We start from the raw sequence: 18,349 nt of genomic DNA, 5'->3' as shown, positions 1-18,349 counted from the left end.
ATTTTTCTTTTTTTTCTCATTTATGCTCTCTTTCCTTTCGCGCACGTGCACATGCGAGTGTATGAATATTTCTGTTCACATGTATATACTCACACTCGCGTGTGCACAAACATATATACTCATATAACATATCACATTTGATATATATAATATATATATAATATATATATTTATATATAACTAGCGTTACTTAAATACTAGATTTGTAAGCCTCATGGGTATTGCTTAATTAAAATTGCCTAATAACAAGTCTTCGATCATTTTTTTTTTTTTATATAACAAGGAGGAACTATTTCTGCATGCTTTCATACTCGTAATTACTTTTTTAATCTTTCATCATTTTTCTTCTTTCTTTCTCTCTCTCTCTCTCTCCCTCTCTTATACCATGTGTGTGAATCTCTCTTAATACAATAAATAGAAGGGTTTATCAAGATACGATAGTGATTCATCTTCGGATTTATTTTTCTCGTCAGCGCTACTAATTGTAAATTATAAAGTTAACCTAAAAGACCTCTCGCCATTATAACATATCTTATTTTTCCTCTTCATTTTTTCTTTTTATATATTTGTCTTTCTTCTATTTTTTCCTATCTTTTTCCCGTTTTTTTTTTTTTCTAATTTTTTGGTAAAAATCGAGAAACTGCCATCAACAATGCTGCAGCAGAATAGAAAAAACTGCGTATAACATTCACAGATGATAATCCTAGGGAATTCCTGCATGTATTTTTGCGCTGTGCATTTTCGGTCGGTTAATCAGACGCATCGTGAAATTAGCCATCTACCCGCTGCGCTTGTTTATATGTCAGACGTAAGGTAACAAGGGAAAGTATCGAGTACACGTGCATACGTTACAACTCGCTTGCATCGATTATCATAAATCTATGATAATAATATAACTTTAGCGTTAGAAACCAGCTACTTATTATGAAAAATGAACACGCGGATTGCAGTACCATTCAGAAGTGGGGATTGAATTTGATGACTTAATACGCGAATGACGACAACGACGACCTCCGCTAGAACGAAAAATCGTGAAATATTATACAAGTAATAAAACGATGATTTTTTCTTATTTTTCCTTTCTTTTTTTTTTTTTTTTTTTTGTTAATTCTAGCGTTCGAACAATATTTTCTCGTATGAATATCAAAGCTTGTATAAAACTAAGCTATTATCAAATCTCTAAGATTACGTGATATATCTTTATTCCTTTTTTTTTTTATCGTTAAAACACGACATATCATCAAAATCCTGCCTAAAGACTGGAGAAACTCGTTTGGAAAAAAAGAAAGAATATCATAACTTTTACACTCTTTTTCTTTCTATACATACTTGCATATGTTGTCACTTGTTTTCTTCTCCCTCTACGTATGCAATAAATATGCTCGTCATTTGATAACGATTACAAATGGTAAAAAGGCGATTACTATATTACGTATTACATTTGCAACATGAGACGGAAACGATTAATGCCCAGAACGAAACGGAAGATTTTAAGAGCAGCAGATTTTTATATGGAATGTCTACTCGAAAAAAAAAAAATTTGAAAAAAAAACTGATAAGTGAAAGAAAAACTTAGTTTTTAAATCAAAATTATAGTTTTTCTAATCATTAAAAAATATATCTTATTTATATTATTACATTAAAAAGTAATGGATAACGTTTAATTGAATTAATTGATGCAATTTAAAAAAGAATTGCTACATTTATATAAAAAAATCAACTTTCTTCTTCACTTTTTAAGAAAAATACATGGTATCGGTAGCAAAGTTAATATTAAAAAAATTATATAATAATGAATTATGATCATAATATCATAAAAATGAATATTTTTTTTTTTGTGATTTCTTTAATCGAATATTTTGAACAATAATAATTTTAGTTTACTAGCATTATATGTGCTGCGCTCTTATGTGTGGTATTCTATAATAATATATTCTATAAATAGAAACACTCGAAAAACGCAAAATAAAAAAGAATATTTACAGATTTGAAAAAGTGTAGAAGTATCGAAAAAATGTGGTCGATCCTCTTTTTTCGTTTTACTATATATAAATATTGTTGCTTTCGTTAAACGATTCACTGTGCTGGATAATATCAATAATATAAAGTATATATATATATATATTGTATATCGTATCGTTTTCGTGTAAGCTCTCTTAAAATTTCGCGATCTCGTAGAACGAACAATTTTCGCGACAAGCCTCGTTTTTTATTGAGTCTTTTTTTTTTTATTTTTATCGAAATAATATTTAAAAAAAAACACGCGATTACACTATAGTCAAACAGAGAACACAAATACATCTTCTTCAATACGTGCTTTAGTGATACTGTGCAACAGGAATTTTTTATTTTTCTTCTCTTTTATTTCTTTTTTCTATTTTTTTTTCCCTTAAATATTCAAACATTTAAAACATTTTTTGGAAATTTTCACATAACTTCATAAATTGTACCTGACTATTTATCTCATCGACATTTTGTTTTTCTTCTTTTTTATTTTTTTATTTATTTTCCCTTCCTTTTTTTTCTTAAATATCCAGAGTGAGATTCGTTTATCTTGAATTAATTTTTGTACATAATTAATCTTTTTTTATTTTTTCACTTGTTTTCTTTTTCTTTTTGTCTCTTTCTTTCGTAAAAATTTTTTATCTCTTAAAAACTAATCATTGAATTACACAATAAATCACAGTTGATCCATGCAGTAAAGGAATTTCGCCGAAAATTCCTATTACTCAGATGCGACAAATTGCACCATTGACAAAGTGATGTTTTTGCTTTTCTTTGACTAGTGTACATAAAGCTCGTAATCATTCATATTCTTTCCTCCCTTTCTCTCCCCCTCTTTCTTTTTTATTTTTGTCCATCAAAAAACCGTGTAGATAATCGATATTTTTTAATTATTGCACACATGAAATACGATGATTCCGAACGCGTCACACAGCAATTAGTTTATCAACCTAACCTCAATCCGAAAAATAGTATTTTTCTTTCATTTTTGTTTTCTTTTTTTTTTCATTTTATTATTATTTTTTTTTATCATTTTTTTTTTTCGTTAGATTTTCACGACGAATAAATCGAATTCGGTCTATCTTTAACGGTATGAAAAATAGCATTCGATACGGTACAATAACCGCCGAATTGACGATGGACAATAACAACTATTCGTGTAGAAACGAACAGAAAAGAAAAAACGATCTTGACGATACGGATAAAAAAATATACTTCAACAGGTTGAATAGTTCAACGATAAACAATAATTAATCGATCATAAACGAATGATCGAATAAATAACAAAGAAACGCGATAATTCTTCGGCTTTACCGTATGAACACAAGTCGCGGATCGTAAGGAGACACAGGAGAAAAAATTTACGCCACTGACTGTGTTTTATGGGGACGATGAAAATTTTAATTTGAAAAATTTATATATTAATATTTTTTTCCTACCGATTGCTAATTTTTCTTAAAAAGACTGCAAAAAGAAGGTATTTAAAATTACATAAATGGACTAGAAAGATTAGAGAAATAGTTAGAGAAATGGCTTATTAAAAAATAAAAAATATTTCTATACTATATATCCTATAAAATATATGTTGCTCTGTTAAGAAAATAAATAGATAAAATTTCATATTTCGGAAGACAATGACTAAATACTGAAAAATAGTAGAATGCCAAGATGTGGCTTTCTCAATAACAATAATATCCATCCATAATTTTCCATAATTTTTTTCAGGAAGAGACAAGAAATGGAAGTTCATTTAAATTTCTGCGAAGAAGTAGTCAAACATTAAACATAAAACAATCTACAAAATATCTACAAAATATTTTCTTAAACATAGAATTAGTACAAATTCAACTTCTAATTCAACGACTTAAAAAAAAGTAAGATATACTTCTCTTGGGCTATTATTCAATCCAAATAAAATATTCGTCCCCACATACACAACCGATAGCGCGTAGATCATCGAAAAACGAGAAGAGCTACATCTCCGGCTGCTAACGTTCGACTAACGAACACGATACATCACGATCATCAACACCGGAACACGTTAATGTCCGTTGCGTCAAAACGCAACAAACGGACTTCAGTGACCGGGATAACCTTAATTATGATTCATTCTCCGCGTATATTTGCGCTTGATCTTTTCCTCTGGCTTACCTGAGCGACCGCAATCACTGCAAGAGACCAACTCCTCGGAACCGCCGGTCTTTTTATTTTCCCTAGCATCGCCCAAACAGAAGTCGCAGTATGGGGACGGTTGCGCGGACTTTCCAGCTTTTTTTTCATTTGTCCCTGGCGTCGGTGGGCCCTCCGCTCTCACGGAAGAAGGCGAGGGGACTGCCGTCCCTGGAGAAGGCACAGCTGGTAGATGTTCTTCCTTCACGACCGGTATCGTAGGTGAAGCTGGTGCTACCGTCGGTGGTACCGCGGGCAGTTGCTGCTGCTGCGACGGTTGCTGCGACTGTTGCGACGGTTGCTGCTGTTGTTGCTGCTGCGACTGCTGCGATGGAGGCTGCGCCGGTTGTGATTGCGGCTGTGGCTGGACCGATGCTCCCGCAGCGGTCGCAGAGGGCGCTGCGGGAGAGGGACTCGACGTACTCGACGAAGTTGCATTCTGACGACCCCGACGTGTACCACCTGATCACAAACCGACCACATACCCAGTTGCGCTTTGCGTCACAAGCTAATGACCATGCACACTGGCTTAGAGACAATGATTTAGAGTCAATTTCTGTGATAGCGAACAGCGATAATCGATTCGATTACGAGTTTTAGTTCCGTTCATCGGAAATTAAATGCGAATTGCGGCCAAGAAATGATCGATTTGATAATATTCAATTTTGTGATTATGGTTCTAGTGAGTGATTGCCGGTTCTGTATAATGATTTTAATAGGTATTTGAAGAGGAGAGAGGTAAGATACAATAAAGAAATTCAATAATAAAGATAATAAAGACTGTTCAAAATCTTTGAAAGATTTTTGTGGGAATTAAAATTTATGAATCATGAATAATACTTTTTAGTTGAAAATAAATATCAGAAACCAATAAAAATCAATTCTATAACGTTAAGAGGAAAATATTTAAATTTAATTTTTTGTACAAAATACGATCAATTTATGTTATTAATTTTGAAAAGATATAAAGAAAAATTAGACCACGTAATGCGAGATTATTTTGAACAGTGAATAGATTTTGTGCTATGTTAATGAAAAAAGAATGTTAGATTTTTTTATAAAATTTGAAAAATTTTCACAACAGGCAATCACCTACTGTAAATCAATAAAATTGTTATTTCAAATAACAAGAATCGATTATTCGATGCATCACAAATATTTTAATGAAAAGAAACTGGCACAACAATAAGGAAACAAATGAAATAATATTTATAGATACATATAATTATATATATATATATATACATATACATATATATATACATATATATATATATATATACACACACAAATATATAATCGTAACAAGGTGCACATATTATATCAATTCGATGCATTCCATCACCAAAAAGAGCAATTCCAAAATTATACAACGAAGTCGGGGTATGTTCCAAGATCAGACAATACAGCACACAAACATGATAAACTACTTTGGCAATTCACAGAGAGAAAGAGAGAAAGAAAGAGAGAGAGAGAGAGAGAGAGAGAAAGATATAAGTAAACTTCTCTCCGTGCATTTTTCTTTAGTTGAAGCTCTGCAGGCGCTCGTCGATAGGAAAAATCGAAGCCAAAATCGCTCTAGGAATCAAAGTGAAGCAATAACAAAAACAAGCAAACAAAAATTAAAAAATAAGAAAAAAATACAGACAATTGATCATATTTATAAAAAATATATAATACATATCACAATTAAAAATTAATAACGAACATCATTTCATGCTGTAGAAAGATATGGAAGAAACAATTATTTTGTTGTATAAAAATAATAAAACGCACACACATATCAAACATTCAAAAATCACTGCATTGAGGAGCATTACTGATTTCAAAATGGCGTTGCCTCTTTATACTTTCAACGTTCGAAAATATTTTTTGAAAAAAGAAAAAAAAAAAGAAAGAAAGAAAAGAAAAGAAATGCGAATTGCAAAAACATGCTATTGCAAAACATTCACAACGATTGCTGTATTTCTCTTTATAACTTGTTTCCAGTCAGCACATCGTAAATAATATATACATGTGAAAGAAATAGATTTGAAAATTTTTAGCACAATGAAATACAGATATAATATTCGATCTAATCATGACATATAAACGATATTCATATCTCAAAAAATAAGATAATCGACAATATCATACTGGCTTAGTTATATTTATTTCTGTATGATATTTCTACGCGACACGCGATAAAATATAATAATAATAATAAAAAAAAGAAATAGAACAAAAAAATATTGTGCATAAGAAATTCCATATGCATGAAAAATGCTATGGAAAAAGTGAAAACATAAAAATTTATTACGGCTATTATTTGCAATACATGCATTTGCAATACATGTAAATTAAGAAGAGAGAAAAAAGAAGAAGAAGAAAAAGAAGAAAAGATTAAGATATTTAATTCCATCAAATTAGGAAAATATTGAGGGTTGTATGAACAAATAGTTGCAAGAATTAGGATTCAGAGATCAAAGATCATAAGGCATTAGGTAAAAAAGATATTAAGGGACAAGGAACGAGAGGGCATTTTTTTTTGTTTCTTTTGGGTTTCTTTTCTTTAAAGGAAAGTGAGAAAACTGAGCTGATTTTGGCTCCAACCTGGCTGGTTCGAAGCAGCGGTGTCTGCAACGCTCCTAGGTTCAACTTCGGCAGGACTGGGACTTAGTTCCTTAGCAGGATCACCGGAGGAAGTAGAGTGGGAATGACCGTAATGGTAGACCAGACCAGGTCTGGTTTTATACCGTGCGCTGCATACTGCAAAAGTGCAAATACTGTTTTCCCACAAACCATCCAATGCAACGTCCATGATAAGAGAAATCTTGGTCGACGAGTTGGTTGGACGATATGGGAGGATGTATTCGTTTAACCGCCGCGTCAAAAATCTATTCTCAAATCTTTTACAATAACAAATATCACACAGGAAGTATAGAAGATAGGATAGAATAAGATAGTCGTATAGAAAAATAGAAAAGATGTTCTTGAAGAATTTCAAGAAACGAGGCGGTTAAAGTATTCTAGGATAAAAGCTTACGGATTAGGGACAGCATTTGCACACCTTCCGCACCAGTACATATCCCTATCCACCTACGAATCTATATGTGGACAAGCAGTGAAGGAGTTCCAGCCCAAGAAGCAAAACTAATACGATGCAAGGCTTGATGCTTGTATACTCCTACAGAATGAGCTCGCTACAGTGTGAGCCAGTACATTCTTGCTCTGTTATTGGCAGGTAGTATAGAAGTCCGAAGATATTTGGCCAATTTCGTAAGTTCGATGTGATCGAGATATGAAATTTAGAATATCGTGAGACTTTTCTTCGTTGCAATGATCGAAGCTTACTAGTCGAGACCAAATGTCTTTAGATTTATTTTCTGCTAATCTAACAGGAGTGGTTTCAAGAAGTAAACAGATTGCAGGCACATTCGAGTTAATTTATAGACTTCATGTCTGGAAAAAGTTCGATCAAATTAGTAATGACTATTATACTCCTTCAAGATTTGGGCAAGCGCGAAATGAAATTACTTATTCTGTGAAATTATATTTCGAATTCTTTTGATATTTCGTTAATCCTATTATTATAATTTTACCTCATAATAGATATGATAGATATAACAAAAATGTGTCAACTACTACTACATAATAAATACTATATATTAAATATTTAATCGCGATTCATAATTTGCGAATGAATGTGATTTTATAAAACGCGAATTAAATAATAAATTATAATATAACGATTTTAGGGGATAATTATCTTTGTACATGACAAAGTAATATTACTTCATTAAAATTTCATATAACCTGAAATAATATAATATAAATTCTTTTAAATGTAAAAATTTAAAATATTTTATTAATGTGTATATTCAATCTTTGCCTTTCATCCATGAATCATACCACGTCTCTTCATACTTCGACAAATAGGAAAAGAGAAATGGAATATAAGGTTTTTGATACAGAAATTATATAATAAGGACTGGAATATGCTAAGTAATATACTGCAATTTATAAACTTGAAGGAAAACAGCAGTCAATACAATAATGATCAATTCTTCTAATTAAAAGAGCATTAAAAATCAATATGAAATTAATTTAAATCTAACAGGGCACCTTTCCTTTATAAATTCAATTATATTTAGTTCAATCACCATCCCCAAATGTAAAATTATGCGGCAACCAAAACTAAAGTCTTTAATGATTTATTTTGTATCATCATTTTATATCATATAGTAACCTCTGCGTATTTTGTAAAATAATACGTAGGCATTGTAAAAATATAGTTATTTAATAAAAGTAACAAATTTTCTAACTTAATGCAATTTTTTCTCTTATTCAAAATTAACAACTGATAAACTAATAATAATATTTGTAATGAAACTAATAACAGGAAGTGGTCATTTGTAGTTGTATCTGTGATTAAACTTACGGTCACAAACGAATGGCTTATCAGTGTCAACAGCATCATAGTTGGTTTTTTTGCGCCCGCGTCCCCCACCCTATATAATAAAATATACACAATAAATTTAATATTTATCATATATAAAAAAATAGAAATTTATATAAAAAAATCAATTTTTTTCTTTCATTATTGAAATAAAATATTCACATAATAATAATAAAAATAATAATAATAATAAAAATATATTAATTTACCTTAGTACGTTTACCCCCAGGGCTATCTGTGGAAGAGGGATGATTTCGTGCAGGATGATGACCACCTCCACGTGGTTTTCTTCTTTTTCTTTTACTGCTATAACTTTCTTCATAATCATAATCACTTTCAGCATCAGGTTCTTCATATGTATCCATATCTAACATATCTTGCTCATCATAGTACCATGCATCTTTACTATGTTCATCTGCATAAAATTATCATATAATTGTTATATTTTATTACAACATATTTATTTTATTAATGTAAATATAAAAAAACAATAAATGTAATCACCTTTGAGAGCCACTGAATCTTTACTATCATCATTTACATGTGTAACAGTTTCTACACCTTCATTGCCATCTTCAGTATCTCCTCTTGGTCCTCTTTTTGGATGCAAATAATGCATTAAATATTGTCGCCGTTTTTTCCTCCATCTTTTGCTAGGATATGTATATATTTGACCATGTAATAAACCAGGTAACCTTTCTCTTGAAGACATAAATAATGCAGAGTGATTTTGTGCTACACCTGTAATTTTATATTGTTAAATTATAAAAGCAACAATTACAATTGATACGATATAATTATGTATTTTTATTTCAAGATTAACATAATATTTTTAACAATCAATTTCAATTACAATTCAAATTATTTTTATTCATTTATATTAAAATTTTTTTTAATAAAAAAAATAGCGAAATCAATGAAACAAGATTAAGTTTTTCAAAACATTTAAATAAAAAAATTACAGAATACGAGTAAATTCATTGATCGGATAAATATAAAAAACTTCATAGAAAAATTATGATACTAATACCTGTTTGAGAATCGAGGAAAGGCATACGTAAACGTCGTTCTCTGCATAATCGGCTATTATAGTTTGAGGAATTTTCAATGGCTTCTCTATATGCCGTGTCATTGAGGAAGCTATGAAGAAATCAATAGTAATCACATAGATTTTGGAATCGTATTAAAAATAAATTTACATTTTATTGTCAACAAAATACATACCTTTCAATTTTACATAAATTACTTTCATTTACAACTTGAATAATTCCTTGTGCAGCCGGTGAAATAGTAATGGCTGTCATCTTATAACAACCAAACATACGCTCGCAAATTCTACTTGCAGCTTACCGTTCTTACCGGAAGCAGAGCTCCATATTTTCAGGCATGCGCATTCGTTTTAATCATGATTTTAACTAAAAATGTACCATAGACAAGATATAATATAGATATGACAATTTAAAATATTATAAATATTAATATAAAAAAAATTGATTTGATAAATGAATCTTCGATAATATTATTTTTCAATAGAATGTTTCAAAATTTCCTTCTTTTTATTTTTATTTTTATTCTTTTTATTTTTAGGTCAAGCATTTGTTTGTTGTTTAAATTTGTAAAACAGTTACGTCAGTGCTTTGCGTCAATACACAATATATCAGAATATATTATATTTTGTGAGATACATTATAAAATTGAAAATGTAATATCTATATTTTTTTTCTTAAAGATTAATATATATTGTATTTTTGAAAGAAAATTGATAAAAATATATTCAATTGATATATCTCTTTTATAATCTACACCAAAAATAAATATATATAAGAAAGAAAATAATAGAAAAAGGAGATAATATAAAAATTATCGCCATTTTAAGAAACGTAGATTAAACACAAATATATTAAAAAAAATAATGAAAAGATAGAGAAAAGCATTATCTTTTGAGTGCTAAATGCATCCTCAAAAATTAGTCAAAAGATGACGTTAATATTTTATTCTTTTTCTGCTTGGAAGTGATATCTTTAATACTTCAGAGATGGTACTAACAGTCAATTTTTATCCTTTCTTGCTATTTACTTTCTTTATTTACGTATGTTTTGTTTACGATATGAAAATAATGCTTATTATAAAATTTTTATTTTACCTCTATTCTTCTTGCACTATTTATTCTTCTTGTTTTTATTTTTTGTATAAAATTATGCTTAAGAAATGGCTTTAATATTGATATCACATACTTTTAAATAAGAACAAATAATAAGAAAAAAATACAAATGGAACAAGAAGTCTCTTACCTCTTCAATCTAGAGATATTTTACAAAAATAATTAAGACATGACTTTCTTTCTATTTTTTTTTCTTATTATTTATTTTTTCTGTCCATATATTAAAAAATATTAATAAGAAATTATAAATTACATGTCATTTTTTTATTAAAATAATATTTTCATTACTAATAAAAAAAAATAATTTTATTCGTATTTTTTTATTATGTGAAAAATGTTTTAGTAATAAAAAATTTTTCATTTTTGTTAATGTGATCTAATCTTTTTACAATAATTTATTCTCAAAAAATACTAATACAGTTACAGCAACATGCACATATTGACAGTATCTGCAAATTATGAAGCACAGCCGTTGAGATGAACATTTAGAGTTACAATGTATGCTCGATTTTTGTTATTAAAAATAAAAAATTAATTGTAGTTTTTGAGTAAAATTATTTACCACAAAAAATTTCTTTATTGATTAAGAATTAAATAAAAAATAAGACTTGAAAAAGTAAGAGAATAAATTATAATTAATACTAATAAAAAAATTCACTTTTTTTTTTAGAAAGAGATCTATTCAATGAAACCGAAGATTTTTATAATAAATTATAAATTATTTTTACAAGCATAAATACATGATCTAATAAGCTGAAATTTGAATGTAAATTTAATAATTATATATTTTTATATAATTTTTTTAGAAATAGATCTTTTATATAATGATATTCTTTTGCTATATATTATTTTACATATTTAAAAAATGTGATTTTAGATCTATTAAAAGTTACAACTATTTTCATTAAAATTATAATTTAGAAATAAATAAATATTATGTGTACAAAGCTTATTTAAAAATTTTCTTCACAATTTTTATCTTTTCTTTCTTTAAATATTCGGAATTTTTTAAGTAGATCATCAACAAGAATTTCTCCATGTACCACATTATCTCTAGTTCGTACATTTACTGTACCAGCATTAAGTTCTTTTTCTCCAACAACTAAAAATATAAGAATTAAACAAATTAGTATTTTGTTATTTAGAATATTGTATATAGAGAATATTCTTTACCAAGGATGAAATTAAACTGAGCAAGCTGGGCGTTTCGTATTTTTTTATTTAGAGTATCACTTGGATCTGTGTCAAGTTCTGCCATAAATCCATCATTCCAAAGTTTATCTTTTACTTGTATGGCATAATCGTCAAACTGAGAGCTTACTGGTATAACCATTGCTTGCCGCGGAGACAACCAAAATGGCCATTTTCCAGCATAAGATTCTGTTAAAATTGCGATCATTCTTTCTACAGAACCCAAAATTGCTCTATGAATAATTACTGGTCTCGTTTTTTCTCCGGCTTCGCTAAAATTTTAAATTAAAATTACAATTAAAGATATAGTATAATTTAAAATTTTAATTTAAATCAAAATGCTTAATTCAAAATTATTCTTACTTAACATAAGATAAATTAAATCTAATTGGTAATTGGAAATCCAATTGAATGGTGGCACACTGATGAGCTCTTTTAAGTGCATCCATAATTGTTATATCAATTTTTGGGCCATAAAATGCACCATCTTCTGGATTAATTTTCCATTGTTCTCCAAATGCATCTAAACTTTCTGCTAATGCTTTTTCTGCTTGATTCCACATTGCTAAATCTCCTAAATATTTTTCAGGCCTTGTAGATAAACATAAATTAAATGTAAAACCAAATACAGAATATACATGTTTTAAAAATTCAAGTGCACCAATCATTTCGTCTTTAATTTGATCAACCGAGCAGAATATATGCGCATCATCTTGTTGAAAACGTCTAACTCTAGTTAATCCAGTTAATGCTCCAGACAATTCATTTCTATGTAATACTCCGAAATCTGCCATTCTTAGCGGTAATTCACGCCAAGATCTATTACGAACATCGAAGATCATACAATGACCAGGGCAATTCATTGGTTTAAGTGCAAAAGTTTCTTTCTCAACATCAAAGGAAAACATATTTTCTGCATAATGCATCCAATGACCGGATGTTTGCCATAATTTACTGTTATAAATATTAGGTGTAACTACTTCTTGGAAACCTCGTTTTCTATATTCAGAACGAATAAATTCAACTAAAGTATTGTAAATATAAGCTCCACGTGGTTGAAAAAAACATGATCCTGGAGAAAGTTCATGAAAGAAGAATAGTTCTTGTTCCTTTCCTATTTTTCTGTGATCTCGCTTAGCAGCTTCTTCCTGGAACTTTTCCCATTCTTTTAATTGCTTTGTATCTGGAAAACTAATACCATAAACTCTTTGTAAAGATTCTGCATTGGCATTTCCTTCCCAATAAGTAGAAGAATTTTTAGTAATTTTAATAGCTTTAACTTTTCCAGTATGTCTAATATGTGGTCCTCTGCATAAATCAATTAGTGGACCACATCTATATACTGTAGTGGTAGGAGTATGTATTTTTTCATTAATAATTCGAACTTTAAATTCATTATATTTAAACATCTCTAAAAGATCTTCCTTAGTCATTTCTAATCTCTCAAATGGTTGTTTGTCTTTCACTACACTTTTATAAAGACTTTCCAGAAATGGGAAATCTAAATTAGAAATTCCTTTATCACCTAAATACATATCGTAATAAAATCCATTTTCTATTGGTGGACCATAACATAAACAACCACCATAAACTCTTTCCATAATTTCTCCCAAAATGTGAGCACTGGAATGCCAAAAAACTTGTTGGGCATCTGGATGATCAAACTTAAGAAGTTCAAGTTTGCAATTAAATTCTAAAGGTCTGTCAAGATCCCACAATTCATTATTAACCTTTGCAATTATAGTATTATCTGCCAAACCTTGACTAATATTTTTAGCAATTTCATATGGTGTTGTATGCCAAGATTTAGCAATAATTTCCTTTCCATCAGGAAGAATCACTTTTATGTCAGTCATTGATTTTGAAGCTAATGATGCTTCATATTCTGCTTTAAGCTTATCCCACAATATAATACGATCCTAAAAAGATAATTATTCAATAATTGAATAATAATATATATATATATATCATATAAAAATTAATTTGAATTAATTAAATTTATTTCTTAAACTATTCAAATTATTCAAATTTCTAACATTTTAAAATATAAATAATTAAAATTTAAAAATAAAAATATGTAGATACCTGAATATAATTTGGCCAAGGATTTAGTTCAGAAACAGATTTTTCATCTGTAACGGCAATTTTTTTTTTCGATTTCATTTTCGTCTATTGTTGAAAAAAAAAAATATTAAATTTCATCAAAAAAGCTTGTTATAATTTTTTATAAATTCAGAAAACACAAGAAATTTTATAGGAAAGCTTGTTATAATTTTTTGAATTTAAAAAATACAGAAGATTAATATATTTAGAATAGAATTAAACAACAATGATTAATGCTATAAAATCAGATTGCATCAGAATATTGATTTTAAAGATATGGGTGGTTATTCTTAATACGGCACGCCTTTTAAAATAACAAATACTTTGAAAAACAAATAAAAATAAAAATAAAAAATTCATAATGTTAGCGATATTAAAATCATAATGATGATATACTTTATAACCAACCCAAGTATGTGTCCTTTTAGAAACATTGTAAAAGTTTCTATTATTGCGAATAAGCAAACTTATCAACATATTTTATAACTAAAAATAAACATTTTAAAAATTTTATCAAATGTAAACTATATTCATGCCTTTTCTTCCTTTATATTCAGGTTTTCCATGTTATTCACCACGTTGTCACACATGTTGTCGACCATATTGAAATACTAATGCTTTTGATTAAACCCAACGTATAATCTCTATATATCTATATCAAATAATGATTAATAGAAATTGATTTTTTGTTACGAATTCAATCTATATCTTTTCATTTCGGGATAGAAAAAAGAAATAGAAATAAAAAATTAATATTTTCTTTTTTATTAAAAAATAATCATTTATAAAACATTTTAAATGCTTTACAATATGTATTAACTGCTTATAATAATTCATACATATTATATTGTAAACGATATAACAGAACAACATGTATATGTACAAATGTATATTGTTGCTATTTCTTATTTAAAAAAATTAAAAATTAATTGTTTACTATATTTTGCTTCCTGTCTTTGAATAAATAAAGACAAGCTTATATTTTCCTAAAAATGTATCCGTTCATGTCGAATAATATGACTTCGGTGATGAAATCTTTTTCCACAAGCGCGACAGACATAAGGTCGTTCATCAGTATGAATTCTATTATGTATTTTTAAATCGTATTTTTTAAAAAATGATTTACCGCATTGAGAACAAACATGATTTCGTTGTTTTAAATGATCACGTTTTACATGTTCCTACCAAATAATTAGCAAAACGATTATTATAATATCATTTAATATATTAAAAAAATATTTTCGAATATACTCACATTTACTTGCGAAGAAGTGTTATAAATTTTATTACATATATCACATGCAAATTTCTGTGGACCATCTGGTCTATGATTATTTGCAATATGTTTATTTAATGTTGATTTCCAAGCAAAAGATATTTTGCAATCTTTACAATGAAATTTTTGTTGGTCTGCAAAATGAGTACCTATATGTTGTTTATAATTGTAACTAGTTGAAAAAGATTTTTCACATACTGTACATTGAAATTTTATTAAAAAAGTTTTTGTTTTTTTTGAATCTTGTTCATTTTTTGGTTTTTCATTAATACTAATGTCATTTTCATTTTTTTCTTGTTTTCCATTGGTTTTAACAATTGCATTATTACTGTTATTATTACTAATAATATTTTCTTCATTTGATTGTATAGTATTAACTTGATTGAAATTTTGAAACTGTAAGAATTCTTCACTTTCTTTATTACATTCTGAAATTTTTGAGCTTTGATTCTCAAGTCCTGTTTCAACAAATGTTTCAAGAAACCGTTCGGAACTATCATCGTAATTTAATCTTTCAAATACTTCGAAATTTGTTTCGACATATTTATCGAAATCAGTTTGTGTGTCTAATAAAATTTGATTTGTAACAAAATTTTTTTCTTCCTCTTGTAATTCATATTGCACATAATTTAAGTCATTATGTAAATCATCTCGTATATTTTGCTCTTGATGATTTTCTTCATTTATATTTGTACCAGGATCATCTTTATTCTCATGATTTTTTACAGATTGTGTATTCGGTAATTTTTCAACTAAATTGTTAATTAAAAATTCGTAAAATTGTTCTCCTGTTTCTGTTTGTACTAATCGCAACATTGATTCATCATGATTTACAATATTATTTATATCATTTAAATCATCAGATATTTTTCCACTTTGTATTAAATTTATTTCCCGATTTTTATTTATATTTGAATTAGAATTAATATGTTCATTGCTATTAGATTCTGAGAGATCTATCTTTTGAAACATATCAGTAACATTTACAGAAGTATTTATTAAAGTATTATAATTTGTTTCGGATTTTTGTAAATCTAACTCACACGTTTGTATACATAATTTACTTTTTAGGATATTTTCATCTACTTGACAAACATATGTTACATTTTCTTTTTCTATGCAATTAGATTTACATGACAAAAATGAAGTATCTTGAATAAATTGTGTTTGTTCATTTTTAAATGTTACTTTCTCAGAGATATTTAATTCTTCATCTGCTAAAATCTTTGTTTCACATAAATTTTCTTGTGAAACGTGATTTCTATTGTCTTCAACATTTTCTAAATTAATTTTCTTCAACTTTTTTCATATAAAAAATTAAATATATGTAAAAATATTTTAAAATCATATTGATTATAAACATTAAAATATTTACCTGTTCTGATGTGATATAAATAATTGTTTCTAATGGTAAGACTTTTTTTATATTTATTTCATTTTCAAAGAAATCAAAATTATCATTATGCTCTATTTGTTTTTTAAATTCTGTAGTTTTCTGAAAACTCTAAATAAAAGAAATAAATCAAAAACACATAATTCTTAAATATTTTTTATTTTCAAAATTCTTACCATCTTATTATTCTTACATTCCAAAGTTTCTGAATGGGATTTCTCATGCTCTCTTAAGAGAAAGATAAAATTGAAACTTTCACCACAAATTTTACAATAATGTTGTCTCTTGACAACCTTTTGCTGACTAGGTGCATTACCTTCAACAAACTGTACATTGACAGTAAGATATACTTAGATTCAAAGGATATTATGTAATACCACATTTGTTCATCACCTTATTCTTATATATTGCATCTTTTTTCTGTAAATTACTATTGTTGAAATTATTTTGTAAATGAAATTTAACATCATCTTTTACCCTTTCATGAATACGTTTGTGTCTTGCAAGGGAACTAATCTGAGTAAAACGTTTACCACAAATGGAACATGGATATAATTTTATTCCTAGAAATTTATTTTCAAATTAAAATTTTTTTTTATTTATTTTTTATTTTATACAAAATTTCAAGTGCAATTACCAGCATGCATTCTGCAATGTCTAATTAAATTAGATATGTGATTAAATTTTCTTCCACAAACTTCACAAATGCAAATATTTGTACCTAAGTGAATATTCAAATGGGTTCTTAAGTCTGCTTTGCGAAAAAAACTTTTGCCACAGATTTCACAAAGCTGAGATTTTTCTCCTAAATGTATACTTCGATGATGATAATCATATTGAGAAGCTCTGTCAAAAGTTAAACTGCATTGTTGACATTTAAAAGGTCTTAATATAGTTTCATAAAAATCATTATCAATTTTTTTTAATAAAGAATATTTTGGCATTGTTTCTAATCCATTGTTTGTATCTTTTTTGAAGTATTGCATATGTTTCAATAGTACATCTTCAGTATGGATACGTAAATGATTGTAGAATTCTTTTTTGTTTATATATCTAACATCACATACTGGACATACAAGATTGATGGATTGTATTTGAACTATATCATTTTTACAACTTTCTTCTAAATTTAAAATAAATGACATGCTTATATTCTTATAGAAAATATTTTTATAGAAAAAGTTTTTATTTTTTAAATATAATAATCAAAATAATATTAAAATTTTAGTTTTTAAACATCTATCTTATTAAAACAATAACCTAAAAAAATTCAGTATCATTAGTTTATTATTTTTCTTTTATTTTTCTAATTATTATTTTTTCATTACATATTTTCAATTAATAATAAAGTATTATAAAAATTATAATTAAGTAAATGAGATGAATGAAATTATACATACACTTCAATTTAATATTTATAGGATGCAATTACATTATTTTTAATGATTATAAAAAATTTTATATTTAAAACATTTTTCGTTAATTAACTTCATATTCATGTTATTTCAAATTTTTTAAAAAAGAATGCAAAACATTACTTTCCTTTTTACTTTGAAATACATGTTAAATGTATATAAATATGAAACAAAATTTTTGTATTGGTATTACTTATTT

At 27.5% G+C, this 18,349-nt stretch overlaps 3 protein-coding genes and 1 long non-coding RNA gene across 10 annotated transcripts; 1 reads left to right on the top strand and 3 right to left on the bottom strand.

Annotated features, from left to right (window-relative positions):
- Positions 1-440: 440 nt before the first annotated feature.
- LOC107995303 (zinc finger protein ubi-d4 A) lies at positions 441-10,984 on the bottom strand. 4 transcript variants are annotated; one of them, XM_062078162.1, is made up of 9 exons: positions 10,755-10,984; positions 9,836-10,026; positions 9,639-9,751; positions 9,116-9,352; positions 8,821-9,026; positions 8,594-8,663; positions 6,766-6,921; positions 4,156-4,635; positions 441-1,016 (listed from the first exon to the last, which is right to left on the bottom strand). In XM_062078162.1, exons 2-9 carry the CDS (start codon positions 9,931-9,933, stop codon positions 916-918), a joined length of 1,461 nt encoding a protein of 486 aa, XP_061934146.1. In that variant the 5' UTR covers positions 9,934-10,026; positions 10,755-10,984; the 3' UTR covers positions 441-915. The 4 variants fall into 4 exon arrangements, with proteins under 4 accessions (XP_061934146.1, XP_061934147.1, XP_061934148.1 ...); XM_062078163.1 differs by lacking the exon at positions 10,755-10,984 and having other exon boundaries at positions 9,642-9,751; positions 9,836-10,028; XM_062078164.1 differs by lacking the exons at positions 6,766-6,921; positions 10,755-10,984 and having other exon boundaries at positions 9,836-10,023.
- Positions 5,670-7,443, top strand: LOC133666549 (uncharacterized). The gene is made up of 2 exons (XR_009830841.1): positions 5,670-6,656; positions 6,731-7,443. It is a non-coding gene; the product is annotated as an uncharacterized LOC133666549 (long non-coding RNA).
- Positions 10,985-11,125: 141 nt separating the features above from the next.
- On the bottom strand, positions 11,126-14,720 carry LOC107995339 (threonine--tRNA ligase 1, cytoplasmic). 3 transcript variants are annotated; one of them, XM_017052790.3, is made up of 5 exons: positions 14,603-14,720; positions 14,049-14,132; positions 12,327-13,882; positions 11,946-12,235; positions 11,126-11,874 (listed from the first exon to the last, which is right to left on the bottom strand). In XM_017052790.3, exons 1-5 carry the CDS (start codon positions 14,666-14,668, stop codon positions 11,726-11,728), a joined length of 2,145 nt encoding a protein of 714 aa, XP_016908279.1. In that variant the 5' UTR covers positions 14,669-14,720; the 3' UTR covers positions 11,126-11,725. The 3 variants fall into 3 exon arrangements, with proteins under 3 accessions (XP_016908279.1, XP_028521276.1, XP_016908278.1); XM_028665475.2 differs by having other exon boundaries at positions 14,463-14,687; XM_017052789.3 differs by having other exon boundaries at positions 14,475-14,687.
- Positions 14,721-14,808: 88 nt separating this feature from the next.
- Positions 14,809-18,341, bottom strand: LOC107995262 (zinc finger protein 724). Of its 2 annotated transcripts, XM_062078161.1 has the most exons (8): positions 18,136-18,341; positions 17,373-17,995; positions 17,213-17,298; positions 17,129-17,155; positions 16,912-17,061; positions 16,718-16,846; positions 15,322-16,641; positions 14,809-15,247 (listed from the first exon to the last, which is right to left on the bottom strand). In XM_062078161.1, the coding sequence occupies exons 2-8, from the start codon at positions 17,878-17,880 to the stop codon at positions 15,053-15,055; spliced, it is 2,415 nt and encodes an 804-aa protein (XP_061934145.1). In that variant the 5' UTR covers positions 17,881-17,995; positions 18,136-18,341; the 3' UTR covers positions 14,809-15,052. The 2 variants fall into 2 exon arrangements, with proteins under 2 accessions (XP_061934145.1, XP_061934144.1); XM_062078160.1 differs by having other exon boundaries at positions 17,129-17,298.
- Positions 18,342-18,349: the final 8 nt, after the last annotated feature.

This window comes from Apis cerana, linkage group LG8 (genome assembly GCF_029169275.1).
Source record: "Apis cerana isolate GH-2021 linkage group LG8, AcerK_1.0, whole genome shotgun sequence".
Classification (NCBI taxonomy): Eukaryota; Metazoa; Arthropoda; class Insecta; order Hymenoptera; family Apidae; genus Apis; species Apis cerana.
The sequence above is the reverse complement of the archived record's forward strand: the minus strand, read 5'-3'. Positions and strand labels throughout refer to the sequence as shown.

Excerpts from the sequence above, each read along its gene's own strand:
- LOC107995339 (XM_028665475.2), bottom strand. The coding sequence starts at position 14,543 with ATGTTGATAAGTTTGCTTATTCGCAATAATAGAAACTTTTACAATGTT. Across the intron at positions 14,133-14,462 it reads ATACTTGGGTTGGTTATAAA|ACGAAAATGAAATCGAAAAA; the intron begins GTATATCATCAT and ends TTTCAACAATAG. Across the intron at positions 12,236-12,326 it reads TTTAATTTATCTTATGTTAA|CGAAGCCGGAGAAAAAACGA; the intron begins GTAAGAATAATT and ends TTAAAATTTTAG.
- LOC107995303 (XM_062078162.1), bottom strand. The coding sequence starts at position 9,933 with ATGTTTGGTTGTTATAAGATGACAGCCATTACTATTTCACCGGCTGCA. Across the intron at positions 9,353-9,638 it reads CCTCGATTCTCAAACAGGTA|GTGTAGCACAAAATCACTCT; the intron begins TTAGTATCATAA and ends ATAAAATTACAG. Across the intron at positions 9,027-9,115 it reads AGATTCAGTGGCTCTCAAAG|ATGAACATAGTAAAGATGCA; the intron begins GTGATTACATTT and ends AATTTTATGCAG.
- LOC107995262 (XM_062078160.1), bottom strand. The coding sequence starts at position 17,880 with ATGTCATTTATTTTAAATTTAGAAGAAAGTTGTAAAAATGATATAGTT. Across the intron at positions 17,299-17,372 it reads ACATTGCAGAATGCATGCTG|GAATAAAATTATATCCATGT; the intron begins GTAATTGCACTT and ends ATAAATTTCTAG. Across the intron at positions 16,847-16,911 it reads AATGTAAGAATAATAAGATG|AGTTTTCAGAAAACTACAGA; the intron begins GTAAGAATTTTG and ends TCTTTTATTTAG.